Below are 17,006 nucleotides of genomic sequence, written 5' to 3'. Positions count from 1 at the left end.
ACTTCGCAACGAACTAAACTGCGTCCAAAACGGAGCTAAGATGAATGAGATATCAATGCTCAAAGTTTGGTGTTTGAAACATTGAATGCATAATGGGAAAGTGGCACCTTGTCACACATAGCAGGAGAGATGAAACTTAAAGTGGTATTTAGTTAGAACACCCCCTCCTTATTGTTTTATGGAAGCACACACTAGTGTACTCGCGAAGGGTGCAGAGCACCCTAACTGGCACTCGCACGCGCGCACGTGGCATGGGCGATGGGCGCAATGTGACGCTTTGATGGCGTACTTTGCACTTGGCGAGCCGCCTCTGTATTTTTTACTGCACGCGTTTGGCTCAACACAGAGGATGCAAGGACCAGGTGGCAGGACAACAACGAATAACATGGCAGGCCTTTGTAATTTTGTTTTTATTTATTTTTTATTTCACTTGTAACAGTATTGTAATTTACTACTTTCTTCTTTTCTTCTTTTCTGTATTGTAATTCAAGTTAATAAAAGTTTTATTTTATTTTATACGGACGGTTTCCTACACAAACATGCTAGCTCTCGTTGATGATAGCTCTTCATGTATATGATCTTTTTCATCACTTTAAAAAAATCTTCATCTTTAATGTGAACATGAAGTTATTTGAATTCGCACATCTCTCTGGGAAAAGCATAAGAGACATGGAAGTGATATCGATAATCAATATATGGTTCCATATTTTAGTTATGATTTAATATTCTTTTTTTTTTAATATTTGAATCTTATTTATAATCATAAGAGTTATTTATACTTATCCAAACCTCATATCAGATAACATTTGGCCTTTCATTTGACACACTACATATATTCTACCATATATCAATAAACTTGCATTAATTTGCAAAAAAAAGCATAAACCTAAGATAAAAATTAGTTACTGGAAATGCTTATGTTAAAACACAAAATGCATGAGATAATTTGAATAATCAATAATTTTGATGCTAGGAAAACTAAAGGTATTTGTGTTTAGACATATTCTAGTGGAAAATAGATAGTCGTAAGATATTTTTTTCTCTTTAGAAAAATCTTCTTCTAATGGTAACATGTATGTAGTCATTTTTCTTCCGTCAAATTCACACATGTCTAACTAGAGAAATCAAACAAGAGACATGGAATTGATAGATAAAGAAAAAAAAACATGTACTACTGGAATACTAATTAAAAGATAGACTTTTATCGACGAAAAGTCGATCCATAACTGATTATTGACGCAAAAATTCTTTTGTAATCGTAACGTGCAATAAAAATTATGTCTGTTATTCGACGTTGAATCCGATAATTCTTCGGAGGAGTAGCCTGTCGCCTTGAGTGATTTGTTGGTGCCCATAACTTGGTTTAGGATGTCTTTGGTGATTCGTCAGCGAAATCATTATCCACAACTAAATTTTCACACTTTTATTTTCTGGATTATTGTGTTTGGTATCTTTATTGATTATCAACCACTAAATTTTCACACTTTTATCTATGGATTATTGCGTTTGGTATCTTTATTGATATATATTTTGGAGGGTGAAAATCTTTGGATAATTGCGTTTGGTATCTTTATTGATGTTTTGGAGTGTGAAAATCCACTAATTTGTAGTGAAATATTTTGTATTTAAACAAATTAGATATTTAAGTTATAGTTATCGAAATATATCAATTAAAAGTTGATCTTTAATACTACTCAATTTAAGTATTTAACCTTAAATTATACAATATTACATGTCCAAGTATTAACTTAGATAAAACTTAATTACTCGAAATGTTTGTATTGAATCACAAATTACATGTGACGATTTGTATACTTGTTCATTTCCTCTTGATGGAAAAATGTCCTTTATAAATCAGTTATATTCATCTTGATGCATTGCACACCGATTAGATGACGTTGAAACATGAAAGGACATCATCAAGACATTGTGCACCACAACAATAGGCCGGTTTATACCAAAAATTGACTACTTTTCGTATGCTTTATTTTTCCAATTGCCACAACATCACATGTATCTATACACTTTGTATTTTTAATACGTGTCGTGTAGGTCCAAAAGTCAGATCTGCAAATGTCAGTAATTGTCTGGCGGCTGACTGAACCTATACCGGTCATATAGGTCTATATAGGTCGTATTGAATTGTTTTTTTTATATAATAATGTATAGTTTTAACAAAGTTCGATAAAGAATTCTTTACTTTTTTAAATAAAAATATTTTTAAAAATTTATCATGTAATATAGGTCTGTACATAGTATTTATTTATGTTATACTCATATTATATACTACACTTATATTATAGTTTATCATACTATAATAAACTACATCTATAGGTATCGAAACCGCAAACCCTAAAAGTATGAAATTTTTATTTTACCCATGTACGTATCGTATAGGTCAAAACTAGGTCGTATAATACCTTAATACGACTCGTATTGACTTATACAATACGTATAAGGGTGTTGTTTCCTGAAAAAAAGAGCGTATCAACATAATACGAGACCATTTATACGCATCGAATAAGTTAATACGAGTCGTAGGGGTAAAATTAAAATTTCACAATTTTTAAAATTATATACTATACCATACCATACCATACCGTACCGTACCGTACCGTACCATACCGTACCATACCATACCATATCATACCATACCATACTATACAACCTTCTGGGGTAGCCCAATTGGCCAGCCTCACCCACCCTCTCTCTAAAGGTCCCGGGTTCGAATCTTGGTGTCCGCATCCCACGGCCAAGCTCTTCGCTCTCGGTTGGGTAGTCACCCCCAGGCAGCTATGGGGCTAAGGTAGCTTGTGGAGTGTGATCACTCCAGCGGTTGGGAGGACCGTGGAATCTCCCCCCCCCCCTACTATACCATACTATACTATACTACAACTATAAGCATATATGAGATCTATACTACTCATATAGGTCTATACGAGTTCTATACATAATGTATACTACACCTATACTATAAATATACTACATGGCTGTAAACGAACCCAACGTTCAACGAACAGTTCATGAACCATTCGGCGGGAAGTTTATTTATGTTCGTTCGTTTAATTAATGAACGAACATGAACAATAAAGTTTGATTGGTTTATAAAATGAACGAATACGAACAGATATCTCGTTCGTTCAATTGCGTTCGTGAACGTTTAGTAATGTGTTCGTGAACATGTGTTCATGTTTGTTTGTTTATGTGGTTCATTAAAGCTTTTTTAGTATTTATTTATTTTATCTAAGCATTTTATACTCTTTAATTTTTATTTAATTCATTACCCAAATAAATAAAATAGGAAGCTCCATCTCCACCTTGTTTATGCACCGTTTCACTTCTCATTATTCACACTGAAAAATACAATCAACCTTTGTTCAATAATTAAAGTTTACCATCGCTCACTCTCACCATCCACATCTAACCCTCACCGTCTTCTCCGACTTTATGTGTTTGTTTGTGTTCGTGAACAAGTTCCTTTACTTAACGAACAAACACGAACATAAAATCTCGTTCGGTCAGTGTTCATGAACAGTTCGTGAAACACATTATAACCTTAACGAACGAACACGAACAAGGCCGTGTTCGTATTCGTTCGGTTCATTTACAGCCCTAAGTCTACATCTATTCTACACTATACCTATACCTATACATATACAACAACTATAAGCATATACACGAGACCTTTACTACCCCTATATGCTCATACGGGACCTATACTTCACCTATACTATAGTATACTATACTATATTATGTTGACACTACACTATACGATATATGTACCGAACTATACTACACTATCTTTTTAGTCACACATAGAAAAAACAATAATATACCATAAATGTTGTATAGATAAAATATAAGTGGAGTTCTTCGGGTGGATAGTTGCTCTAAACTGACTCCTCAAAAAAGTCTATTTTGTTAAGAGAGGTATGTGATCCATTGTCAAGTATTGTATATGGTATAAAAATAAATTTTAAAAATGTTTATATTTTAAAAAATATATATTTTTTTAGAAAACTTTGTTAAAACAATAGATAAATGTAAAAAAAAATTGTAAAAAAACCTGGTTCAGTTCAATATGACCCGTATAGGTACAGTCCACTAGACAAAATCTGACACATAAGCCTTTATTGGAAATTGAAAAGCTATACGACTTGTATTGAGGATGTCGATTTAAGGATCCATGGTGTCCCAATAATACGACCCTTTTATGATATATAGTCTATATAGTAGTAGGTACCAGTCTAGATGCACAAATTCGTGTCGTCTTCACATTTCAAGAGGTTCAAGAATTAAAAGACCAAAACGTTTACCATTTTTATAGGTTATATTCACCTAACTATTCTTTATCATAATCATCACGTAACGACTTTCGGGTTGAAGGGTTTCAATGGGTTATTCGAGACCTCAAATGGATAACATAGAAAATTATAACCATAGTACTTTTCTTGTTAAGGGCATGTTTGGCTAAGCTTATTTAACTCAAAAAGGATTTTTGTTAAAAGGACTTATTGACTTATGACTTTTTGAAAAGTAGTTTTAAAAAAAGTGTTTGGATTAGCTTATGTGATGGAAAAAGCCAATAAGCTAAAAAGTTTTGAAAAGTTAGGATATTCTAGGGTTTTGGAATAATAGTTAGGCAACTATTTCATATTCATACTTCTCAAGTATTTTATGTGTGTATTCCCTTCCCAAGGATGTGGGTATTTTATACATGTATTCTGGTAGTTCCGAAAATAATGTATTTTTAAGTCTGACTTAGAAAATATATTTAACACACTTGTCGAAAATACTGTGTTCACAATATATATATATTTTTCCCAAAAATAATATATTTTCATTCTTTGTATCAAAATAATATTTACCCAAAATATATTCATAAAAGTTTTCCGGAATTATAATTGTGACGGTATTTTGCTAAGTTACATTATTTTGCCTTAATTAATATAACTAGTTCACAAATTAAACAAATAATCACACAAGCGTTTTAATATAAAATATATATTTTAAATATATATTTATCCATTTTTATTTAAGAAAAATCAACCTCCGACACTTGTATTTTGTTACAAAAATTATGGCGAAGTTTATATTCGAAACACAAGTTATAAAATATACTTGTAACACTTGTTTGGAAAAATATTTTCTAAGTGTTGGAATTTTTAGAAAATTTCACCGGAGTTTCCTTTCTAACGGAGGTGTCCATGCTTATTAGCATATCATTTTCTTTTAAAAAATTCATTCAATCAAACACAACAAATTATGAAACAACATTACACTAAACAAGTGCAAAAACAATGCACTTTACATAATAACATGAACTTGTTTTTTTTAGTAAAAACGCGTAGTAACTTAGTGAAGCGTTTAGTGGACTTAGTTACCTTCCAAAGCGTAATTATTACTTTAAAAATCATTTTCTCACAAAAGTTTAGTGTTTACAACTTGTAAACAATTTTTACAAAAATAAAACTTTTGAACTCTTCTTGTAAATAAAAGGTTTTTACACTTATTTCATTTCCAAAAAATGTGTAAGTGTATGTAAAAGTCACAGTCTTTTAAAAATCGATTTTTAGACTTGGTTTATTTAGAAAAACCTCTTGTAAAACTTAGATCTACATGATCATCAAATTATTTTGTTCACTTATTTTTTTCAAGAAATCTATTTCTTTTTAAGTTCATGTTTAACTAGGAGATGATTATGTTATGTGACATCCTATCATCTCCTAATCTTGTTAAGTCATGTTTCTAATCATCACTTAACAAGTTCCATATGGTGATTAACATTACATAACCAAGAATCATCATGCAATCAACAACATATTCATAACAATATCCTTCTAACAACATTTCATTCTCATGTAAACTTTATGTAAAGGTTTATGTTTATGTCTTTTTAGTTCATGTTCTTGGTGATCATGATATTCGTCATACTTTAACTTTTAACTACTCAAAATGGAAGCAAACAAGAATAGATCAAGACTTACTACTAGCTTATAGCTAGGGATGATCTCTAGTTAAAAAGATGAAGAAGATGATGGTGAAAAGCAAGTGAAAGAAGCTCCTTGAAGTTCCACAAGTTACAAGCTCCCTTGAATCACCTTCTAGCCTTGAATGAAGCTTGAAAATGGAAGATTGTGGTGGTGATATGGTGGAGGTGGTGGCGGTCAAGGTGTGGCCGAGAGGGAGAGAGTGAGGTGAGGGAGTGATGGTGTGAATTTTGTGAAATGATGTAGGATCTAGTGTGCCATGCTTTATAAAGATGTTTCTAATATTTTGTTTACAAGATCCAGTAACCAATCCAATATAAATTTAGAAGGAAATCTAGGACAAGATGTGAGGTATGGTGGGGTGGTCCTTGTGACCGAATTCGGGTAGGGGGGGGGGGTTGGATGTACATTTTTGTAACAAGTTGGTAAGTATTAGTTCTAGTTCAAGTATCTTGTTAGTTGTTACATGATTCATATGTTAGTTAGTAGGGAATTTAGTGGGTGTTATGGTATACGGGGATCATGACTAGCCAAGAAATATTTAAACAATGTATTTGACAAAAATTTAGTGTTCCGGGTAATGTCCGGTTGTTCGGTAAGATACCGTTCCGTTAAAGTGTTTAATTAGTCCGTAAAGTGTCTTTTATATACATTCTTGTAACACTTTTAATTCCCGGCACTTAGGAAAGCATACAGGACCATTCTGCCATATTTTTGCATATTACTAGCATGCTACAATGCTGAATTTTATTAATAAATGCAAAATTCTGCATTCAAAATGTGTTTTTGGCACTTCCCGGCACTTTAAATATCACCTAGTGACGCAGTTTTATGGTCCTTACTTCCCTACACTCCCTACTAGTGTAACATCCTGTCTCTGGCTCATACTGGCCTCAAAAACATGGTTGTCTATGTGCTGGCATTGTTAGCATGTTTCTGAATTATCCGTTCATTGTGCTAACTGTGCTTTGTGTATCAAGTATGTCACTAAAGTTTGTGTGTAATAAATGGAGTGACAGTATGAGATATGATGCATATGTATGTATGATACAAAAATCATAAAGTAGTTTAAATTTTCAGTTGAAATCAAGCACAGTCATTAAGCACATAATTAAGATTAATTAATTATACGGTACCTGTAATTGTGAGGGTTGTCACATTCTCCCCACGTTAAGAAAATTTTGTCTCGAAATTTTAGGTTCTGCTTCTAGTCGCAGGGGTCTTGGGGAACAAATGTGGGTATTTTTCCTTCATTCGATCCTCACGTTCCCATGTGAATTCTGGGCCATGTCGTGCATTCCATCGAAACTTGACGAGCTTGACACTACTCCGGCGTGTTTTGTTAACATTCCAATCCATAACCTCAACAGGTTCTTCAATAAAGTGGAGTGTGTAGTCAATATGAATTTCGTCGGCAGGTATGACTACTGTTTCTTGAGTTGTATGGAATGTATCACGAACGCCATTAAGTTCAGCAGGTAAATCCAACTTGTATACTACCAAACCAACCCTTTTTAGTATTTTGAATGGACCAATGTATCTGGGATTCAATTTTCCATGCTTCCCGAAGCCTGCCACACCCTTCCAGGGTGAAACTTTCAACCAAACCATGTCTCCAACCTCAAATTCCAGAGGTTTCCTTCTTTGGTCCGCATAACACTTCTGACGATCACGAGCCGCTTTGATGCATTCTCGGATTTCGAAAATCTTGTCCGTTGTTTCTTGAACCACATCCGGACCAACTAACTGTCTGTCTCCCGCGTCGGCCCAACAAACTGGTGATCGACACTTACGCCCGTAGAGAGCTTCGAACGGTGCGGCTTGAATGCTTGCATGATAACTGTTATTGTATGAAAATTCAACCAATGGTAGGTGTGTGTCCCAACTTCCACCTAAATCCATTACGCAAGCTCGCAACATGTCTTCTAACGTTTGAATCGTCCGTTCACTCTGTCCGTCTGTTTGCGGGTGAAATGCAGTACTCAGATTCAACTGAGAACCGAAAGCTTCTTGAAAGGATTGCCAAATCCTTGACATGAATCTTCCATCTCTATCAGAGATAATTGAGAGAGGCACTCCATGACGTGCAACAATCTCTCTCAACTATATCTCGGTAAGTTTGCTCGTGTTGTCTTTCTCCTTGATTGGTAAAAATGCGCAGATTTCGTTAAACGGTCTACTATTACCCAAATCGTATCGTGGCCCTTGGCAATTTCGTTATGAAGTCCATTGAAATCTGTTCCCATTTCCATTTGGGTATTTCGGGTTGCTGCAGGAGACCTGAAGGCTTCTGGTACTCGGCTTTCACTTTGGCGCAAGTTAAACATTTACCAACATATATCGCAACATCGCCCTTCATTCTTGGCCACCAATAGAAATCTTTAAGATCTTGGTACATCTTATCCGCTCCTGGATGAATCGAGTACCGTGACTTATGAGCTTCATCAAAAATAACCTTTCTCAAACCACCAAACAAAGGAACCCAAATTCGTTTCATGAAGCACAACGTTCCTTCCACGTTTGGTACCAACTGCTTCTCCATCCCACGGAGGTATTCATTCTCAATATTTCTTTCCTAGAGAGCTTCTCTCTACACGGCACGAATGCGCAAGGAGAGGTCCGTTTGAATAATCATTTCCAAAGCCCTAACCCTTATGGGCTTGATTCTTTCCTTCCGACTCAGGGCATTGGCGACCACATTCGCCTTCCCTGGATGATACTTGATTTCACAGTCGTAGTCGTTCAATAGTTCAACCCAGCGTCTCTGCCTCATGTTAAGCTCTTTTTGATCAAAAATGTGCTGTAGACTCTTGTGATCTGTGTAAATTGTGCATCGCGTGCTATATAAATAATGTCGCCATATTTTCAAAGCAAACACCACTGCGCCCAATTCCAATCATGTGTGGTGTAGTTTCTCTCGTGGACCTTTAACTGGCGAGAAGCATATGCTATAACCTTCTGTCACTGCATCAGCACGCAGCCTAAACCCTGATGCGAAGAATCGCATTATACCATGAAGTCGTCTGTGCCTTCGGGTAGAGATAAGATTGGCGCGTCACAAAGCTTGTTTTTCAACAGTTGAAATGCTTCTTCCTGTTTGTCTGCCCAATCAAACTTCTTGTCTTTCTGCGTAAGGGAAGTCAAAGGTTGAGCGATTTCTGAGAAATCCTCTATGAACCTGCGATAATACCCAGCGAAACCTAAGAATTGTCGAATCTTGGTTGGCGTCTTAGGAGTTTCCCAATTCTTGATCGCCTCGATCTTTGTGGGATCCACATGAATTCCATTTCCATTAACCACATGACCAAGAAACTGAAATTCGCGAAACCAGAACTCGCACTTCGAGAACTTCGCGTACAACTTCTCCTTCTTCAGCAGCTCTAAGATGGCTCTTAGATGATGCTCATGTTCTTCTTTTGTTTCTGAGTAGATCAAGATATCGTCAATGAATATAATTACAAACATTTCAAGGTACGGCTTGCAAACTCTGTTCATCAAATCCATGAATACAGCTGGCGCGTTCGTCAGACCAAACCGCATGACCAGGAACTCGTAATGTCCATAACGAGTCCTAAAAGCAGTCTTGGGAATACTTTCCTCTTGGATTCTCAATTGGTGATAACCTGATCGAAGATCGATTTTTGAGTAAAAACTTGAACCTTGTAACTGATCGAACAGGTCATCGATCCTTGGCAAAGGATATCTGTTCTTCATTGTCAGCTTGTTCAGCTCTCGGTAGTCGATACACATGCGAAAACTACCATCCTTCTTCTTGACAAACAAGACTGGAGCTCCCCAAGGTGAGAAGCTTGGCCTGATGAATCCCTTGTCTAACAACTCCTGAAGTTGCGTTGATAACTCCTGCATTTCCGAAGGTGCAAGTCTATAAGGTGCCTTAGCCACAGGCGCGGCGCCTGGAACTAAGTCAATATGGAACTCGACTTGTCTCTGTGGCGGCAATCCTGGCAAGTCTTCTGGAAAGACTTCAGGATACTTCTTCACGACTGGAATATCTTCTATCTTAGGCTCAACGGCTTCTTTATCTATGATGTGTGCCAAGAAGGCAACACATCCCTTCTTCAAACACCTTCTAGCTTTTAAACAGCTAATGATCCTTAAAGGCGTATCACGCTTCTATCCGTGAACCACAATTGTTTCTCCATCCGCCCTTGGGATGCGAATGGTCTTCTCGTGACATACAATTTCGGCTTTGTTGCTAGATAACCAATCCATCCCTACTACCACGTCGAAGCTTCCCAACTTGACTGGCAGTAGATCTAGTGTAAATTCGTGTTCTCCCAGCTCTATTACGCACCCTCTGAGAACTTCATTTGTTTCCACTTGCTTTCCATTAGCCAGTTCAATTGAGTACGGAATGTCTAACTTACTAGCAGTTAACCCAAGCATATTCTTAAATTCTAGCGATACAAAACTATAGTCGGCACCAGTGTCAAACAGTACAGATGCAAAGCGTTAATTTATAGGGAACGTACCAGTGACAACATTCAGGTCCTGGCGTGCTTCCCTTGCTCCAATGTTGAATACCCTCCCGCGAGCTTGATTGAGTTTTAGGCATTCACACTTGAAGTGCCCGATGTGTCCGCAGTTAAAACACCCCGGTCCTCGATCGTTACCATCTCCATTACCGCCTTGATTGTTGTTTTGATTGCGGTTACCATTTCCTGCTTGATTCCCGAAGTTACCGCGATTACTATTTCTGCCGTTGCGGTTCCCATTCCCGTTACCTCCACGGTTGTTGTTACCAAACCCTCTTTGGCCACCACGGCCAGTTCCAACCCAACAAGTGTCTTTTAAGTGACCCATCCTTCCACAGGATTCACATTTGCTAAGTCTGCACCGGCCAGGATGATGAAACTGGCATAATTCGCACTTGGGCAGAGTGCCCATGTATCCTTTCCCTTTTTGTTCACTGCCAGTCTTTACCTCAGCTAACGGGTTTGTATCCCTCTTCTTGCTGGCACTGCCGGTACTTTTCTTAAAGTTTGAGAACTTTCTCTTGTTTTCCCCTGAGGATTCGACATGAGTTTCTTTCTTTTTCGGCTCAGAAATGGAAAACTTGTTCAATCTGATGGCTTCTTCTGTAAGTGCCACGCTGAGATCAATGGCTTCGGTAATCGTTGGAGGCTTGGACGTTGTTACCATGCTCATGATCTAGGGTGCCAATCCCCGGATGAAATGCTTAATGCGTTTAAATTCAGGCTCAACCATATACGGCACAACGCGTAACAAGTCGTGGAACCTTTGGACATATTCAGCAATTTTTGGCCATCCATTTTTAGGTTCCAGAATTCTGTCTTTAGCTTCTGTATCTCTGCCCGTGAACAATATTTCTTCCTCATGAGCTCCTTCAGCTCAGCCCATGTTACTGCATACGTCGCCGCCTCTCCTAAGGTCTAAACTTATAAGTTCCACCAGGATAAAGCACCATCAAGAAAGAGTCCTGAGACGTAAGTAACTTGGTTTTCAGGAGCACACTTGCTCATCCTTATTACCGAGTCTGTCTTTTCCGTCCACCTGACGAAAGCAACAGCACCTCTAGTGCTGTGGTAGTTCAAGGGCTTACAATCCAGGAATTGTTTGTAAGTACAGCCTGTACGGGCAATATCATTTACAACAAGTATTAGTGGATGTGTAAGAGGTATCCAAATGTAACACAATGTGTCTCAAGCGACTTAACATTACCATTGGGTGGATTGTTGTTGTTGTTGTTGTTTGAGGTATTCCTGCTTGTTTCTGCGCGCAAGGCCTCATACTGTGCTATTGCTGCGGCAATTCGCTCCTGGAGTTCCTCCTCAGTAGTAGGCAGGTGTGGGTCTCGTTGTGGAGGCATCTTCTAAAAGATAATCATATTGGTCAGGTCATAGTAAGTATAGTAAATATACATATATAATAACATCCATCTACCTCGCAACACATAACATCCCATGTTATAATATAAAACAAATAATTCAACAAAGCATGTAGTGAGAACGTTGCCATTGAGCTTTCATTTAATCATGACCACAATATAGTTTTACATGTTTCATAGTGCGTCATACATAAAAATAGGATCATAGGGTTACATCAGCCCAAAATACAAGTCAGTCTACACAAATCATATACAAAAGTGTGGTCTTCCAAAAGTCTTCGTATGCTGGCCCAATAGCTACGCTGATGGCAGAGGAGGAGGGAAGAAAATCAAATGGCGCAAGCGCACCCAATCCTCCTCAAGTGCATGGATAACGCGCAGCAAATAAGCAATTTGCTGCTCAGGTGTGAGGAAGCGAACATCAGAATCAGGGGGTAGAGGAAGAGGAGCTGGTGGTGTAGCAAAAGGAGACTGACAACGGCAAGGGGGAGGACGCGGAGTCCTCTCCAGCTCCTGGACCCGACGACTCAAAGCATTCTGCTGTAACTGCAGGGATATCAGTATATCATCTTTGGTATACCCGACATGAAATGGGTGATATGGGTCTGACAGAGGCAAAACATTGGGCGAAGACCATAGAAACGGCTCGCCCGAAGGTACAAAAGTTGGTGTAGTGTGAGGAAACTAAGACATGAATGGAACAGCTGACGACACAGGCGGTACAAAAGTAGGCTGCTGTCTCGATGAACCCTCCCCAGGACGAGGTGGAGGAATGTCCTAGAGGAAAGTGATAGGAAGGTCGATACGATGGATATCTGAAACATGGGGAAAATGAGGGGAAACATCAATCGGTGCAGAGACGGGTGCATGAGAAGGGGTGACAGGTCTAACATATGGGGGATAATCGTCATCGTCGATCCACCCGTTGTGGGTGTCAGCGTATCGAGGATCGATGTGAGTGGCAAAAGGTGCATGGTCAGCATACACAGGAGCCGAATCGGGTAATATCTGTGCAATAACGGGAATATCAACAATGGGTGGTGCAATAGCTGGTGCATCCATATCAGGCGGTGCAACGACTGGAGCATCATCAAGAACTGGGTAGTGCACAGGTACAGGGTCATGAGCAACAACAGGCTCTAGTGCCATGACAGGCTCAGGATCGGCAAAGTCCATATCAAAGTCGGCAGGTACATCAAGAAGCTGATCAATAGGAGCCACTGGTGCCTCCAAGGGCTGGTCAACAGGAATAAACTCGATCTCGTGATCGGGATCAAAATCAGAAGGAAAACTAGATCAAACTCGTCCTCAAACTCAGGATGAAACTCAAACTCGTGAGGTGAACCATGTACAGCTGACATCACCACGTCTGAGTCAGCGTCATGAGAGTAGTGCTGCACACCCCGGTCGTGCAAAGAAGCGGATGCCACAGACTCAAACGAGTCTGGACCAGATGAATCAGAAGGAGCCTCCTCCACAGGAGCCTCAGCAATAGGAATGGCGACATCATCAGCAATTAGGGACCCACCCTCATGGTCGTCCTCAGGGGGACCCTCGACGAAAAGATCGATGTCGTCATCAGACACAACATCGAGTGGCAAATCCGCCATGGGAAATGCAGCAAGTGGGACAGGTGCAGGGATCTGCACGAGGGGTAGATCCCCATCAAGAATACCATTAGCGAGCTAAACATCGTCCCCGAAATCGGGCAAAGCGAAAGGCTGGAAATCGTCATCATTACTGGTGTCAGTATCAGATGTATAAATCGCGGGATCTGTGGGCATCGGGTCATCTGGATCTACTGCTATGGGGTCTAGTGTGCTAGAAACTCCACTCGAAGAAGACATGACGTCTGTGACAAACAATCGCGACAATTGCACATACATCAACATTTAATCAAATAAGCATGTAAGTCAAAATAATGCAAGTAATCGGCCTAGTCTTCCCCAGACTATCCCACCCAGTCTCTTAGACTAAACTTCCTGGTCTCTAAGACCAACTCCCTGGTCTCTATGGCCAACTTTCCCAGTCTCTAAGACTAAATCCCTGGTCTCTAAGACCAACCTCCTAGTCTCTAAGACTAAATCCCTGGTTTCTAAGACCAACCTCCCAGTCTCTAAGACTAAACCTCCCCAATCTCTAAGATTGAACCCCTCAGTCTCTAAGACTGAACCACCCCAGCCTCTAAGGCTGGACTCCCTCAGTCTCTAAGACTGAACATAAATTTTGAAATGTGTATTTGTGCCTTTTGTTTGTAAAAATGTTTGTACCCCGAATCTAGACGTTTAGTGTATGTAATGTAAAAATGTTTTCGTGAGAGCCCTAGTGATCATATTGTAGACTCGAGAAAGAACCCTAGTTCGCTATGATCGAGGCTCTGATACCAAGCTGTCACACCCTTGCTTTTGCGGAAGCGTGGATTATTTCGGTGTGACTTCTTAATACCATAGCAACAATCATAACAATGCTATATGAAAATAAAACACAAGATGTTCATCCATTCATTAAGTTTAATAATACCATAACATCAATGTTTGAAAATGTCGACACTTAAGGTAAGGTACAAACCATACTTGTTTTAAATGTGTTCATAGGAGACCACAAAACACTTTAAATAAAACGTGGTTTGGAGACATGTGACTCGTCCAGGTAAGGGTTACACCTCCCAAACCTTGCGACCCTGGATGACATCTTTATTCAACGCAGCTTGACACATATGCAGACACCTGCCAGATCCGATTAGTTCCCTGAAATACATGTAGTTTGAAAAAAATAAACAAAAGTTGAGCGAGTTCATGTGTATGTGAGTATGTATAAACCTTTGTAAACGGTGTATGAAAGTCCCCGGTATGTAGCAATAAGGAAAAAGAGATCACCAATGGTTTGCAAGGCCATAGATATGTGTGAAGTGATGCAGGAAGACTCAAACCTAGCGGAGTTGCACCAGGCTTCCGGCTGTAAGACACAGTCACCACTATGGGCCGCCCCGGCCTCATGGGTGTGGGCTCGCTACACCCAAATAGATCTATCACTCATGTCCCTCGGTCCTACGACGAGGATTAATGGCCTTTAGTAGCCGCCTACCCACTCACATGATCTAACGGTGTATGAAAGTCCCTCCTTAAGCTAACCATACCATGTATAAAAATGTCTGTATAATTGTAACATGTATTTCACCCCGAAGTTGTAAAACTGAAAACAGTTAAAAGAAAAGGGGGACATGAACTCACTGTAGTGTGTCTGCTGAATAGTACCGTCAACTCAAACTTGGTCCGCTACACGACAACCTACAACGTACTATGTCTATTAGACGAATGGACCGTGCCTTGTTTTTGTATTTACGGGTTTGAGTTACGTTACTTGGTTATTATTCCAAGTCATAACTTCTTGTTAAAATAATAATTATTTTTAGCTTAAGTTTTATTTTTAGGGTTTTGGAATAATAGTTAGGCACCTATTTCGTATTCATACTTCTCAAGTATTTTATGTGCGTATTCCCTTCCCAAGGATGGGAGTATTTTATACATGTATTCTGGTAGTTCCGAAAATAATGTATTTTTAAGCCTGACTTAGAAAATATATTTAACACACTTGTCGAAAATACTGTATTCCCAAAATATATATATTTTTCCCAAAAATAATATATTTTCATTCTTTGTATCAAAATAATATTTATCCAAAATATATTCGTAAAAGTATTTTCCGGAATTATAATTGTGACGGTATTTTGCTAAGTTACATTATTTTGCCCTAATTAATATAACTAGTTCACAAATTAAACAAATAATCACACAAGCGTTTTAATATAAAATATATATTCTAAATATATATTTATCCATTTTTATATAAGAAAAATAACCTCCGACACTTGTATTTTGTTACAAAAATTATGGCGAAGTTTATATTCGAAACACAAGTTATAAAATATACTTGTAACATTTGTTTGGAAAAATATTTTCTAAGTGTTGGAATTTTTAGAAAATTTCGCCAGAGTTTCCTTTGTAAACGGAGGTGTCCATGCTTATTAGCATATCATTTTCTTTTCAAAAATTCATTCAATCAAACACAACAAATTATCAAACAACATTACACTAAACAAGTGCAAAAACAATGCACTTTACATAATAACATGAACTTGTTTTTTTTAGTAAAAATGCGTAGTAACTTAGTGAAGCGTTTAGTGGACTTAGTTACCTTCCAAAGCGTAATTATTTCTTTAAAAATCATTTTCTCACAAAAGTTTAGTGTTTACAACTTGTAAACAATTTTTACAAAAATAAAACTTTTGAACTCTTCTTGTAAATAAAAGGTTTTTACACTTATTTCATTTCAAAAAAATGTGTAAGTGTATGTAAAAGTCACAGTCTTTTAAAAATCGATTTTTAGACTTGGTTTATTTAGAAAAACCTCTTGTAAAACTTAGATCTACATGATCATCAAATTATTTTGTTCACTTATTTTTTTCAAGAAATCTATTTCTTTCAAGTTCATGTTTAACAAGGAGATGATTATGTTATGTGACATCCTATCATCTCCTAATCTTGTTAAGTCATGTTTCTAATCATCACTTAACAAGTTCCATATGGTGATTAACATTACATAACCAAGAATCATCATGCAATCAACAACATATTCATAACAATATCCTTCTAACAACATTTCATTCTCATGTAAACTTTATGTTTAAGTCCTTTTAGTTCATGTTCTTGGTGATCTTGATATTCATCATACTTTAAATTTTAACTACTCAAAATGGAAGCAAACAAGAGTAGATCAAGACTTACTACTTGCTTATAGCTAGGGATGATCTCTAGTTAAAAAGATGAAGAAGATGATGGTGAAAAGCAAGTGAAAGAAGCTCCTTGAAGTTCCACAAGTTACAAGCTCCCTTGAATCACCTTCTAGCCTTGAATGAAGCTTGAAAATGGAAGATTGTGGTGGTGATATGGTGGACGTGGTGGCGGTCAAGGTGTGGCCGAGAGGGAGAGAGTGAGGTGAGGGAGTGATGGTGTGAATTTTGTGAAATGATGTAGGATCTAGTGTGCCATGCTTTATAAAGATGTTTCTAATATTTTGTTTACAAGATCAAGTAACCAATCCAATATAAAATTAGAAGGAAATCTAGGACAAGATGTGAGGTATGGTGG

General features: G+C 37.9%; 1 protein-coding gene across 1 annotated transcript; it reads right to left on the bottom strand.

The window, feature by feature from the left end:
• Window positions 1-12,636: 12,636 nt before the first annotated feature.
• On the bottom strand, window positions 12,637-13,706 carry LOC110869951 (early nodulin-75-like). The gene is made up of 3 exons (XM_022119151.1): window positions 13,551-13,706; window positions 13,192-13,502; window positions 12,637-13,150 (listed from the first exon to the last, which is right to left on the bottom strand). The coding sequence occupies exons 1-3, from the start codon at window positions 13,704-13,706 to the stop codon at window positions 12,637-12,639; spliced, it is 981 nt and encodes a 326-aa protein (XP_021974843.1).
• Between the last annotated feature and the right edge of the window lie 3,300 nt (window positions 13,707-17,006).

This window comes from Helianthus annuus, chromosome 8 (genome assembly GCF_002127325.2).
Source record: "Helianthus annuus cultivar XRQ/B chromosome 8, HanXRQr2.0-SUNRISE, whole genome shotgun sequence".
NCBI lineage: Eukaryota > Viridiplantae > Streptophyta > Magnoliopsida > Asterales > Asteraceae > Helianthus > Helianthus annuus.
The sequence above is the reverse complement of the archived record's forward strand: the minus strand, read 5'-3'. Positions and strand labels throughout refer to the sequence as shown.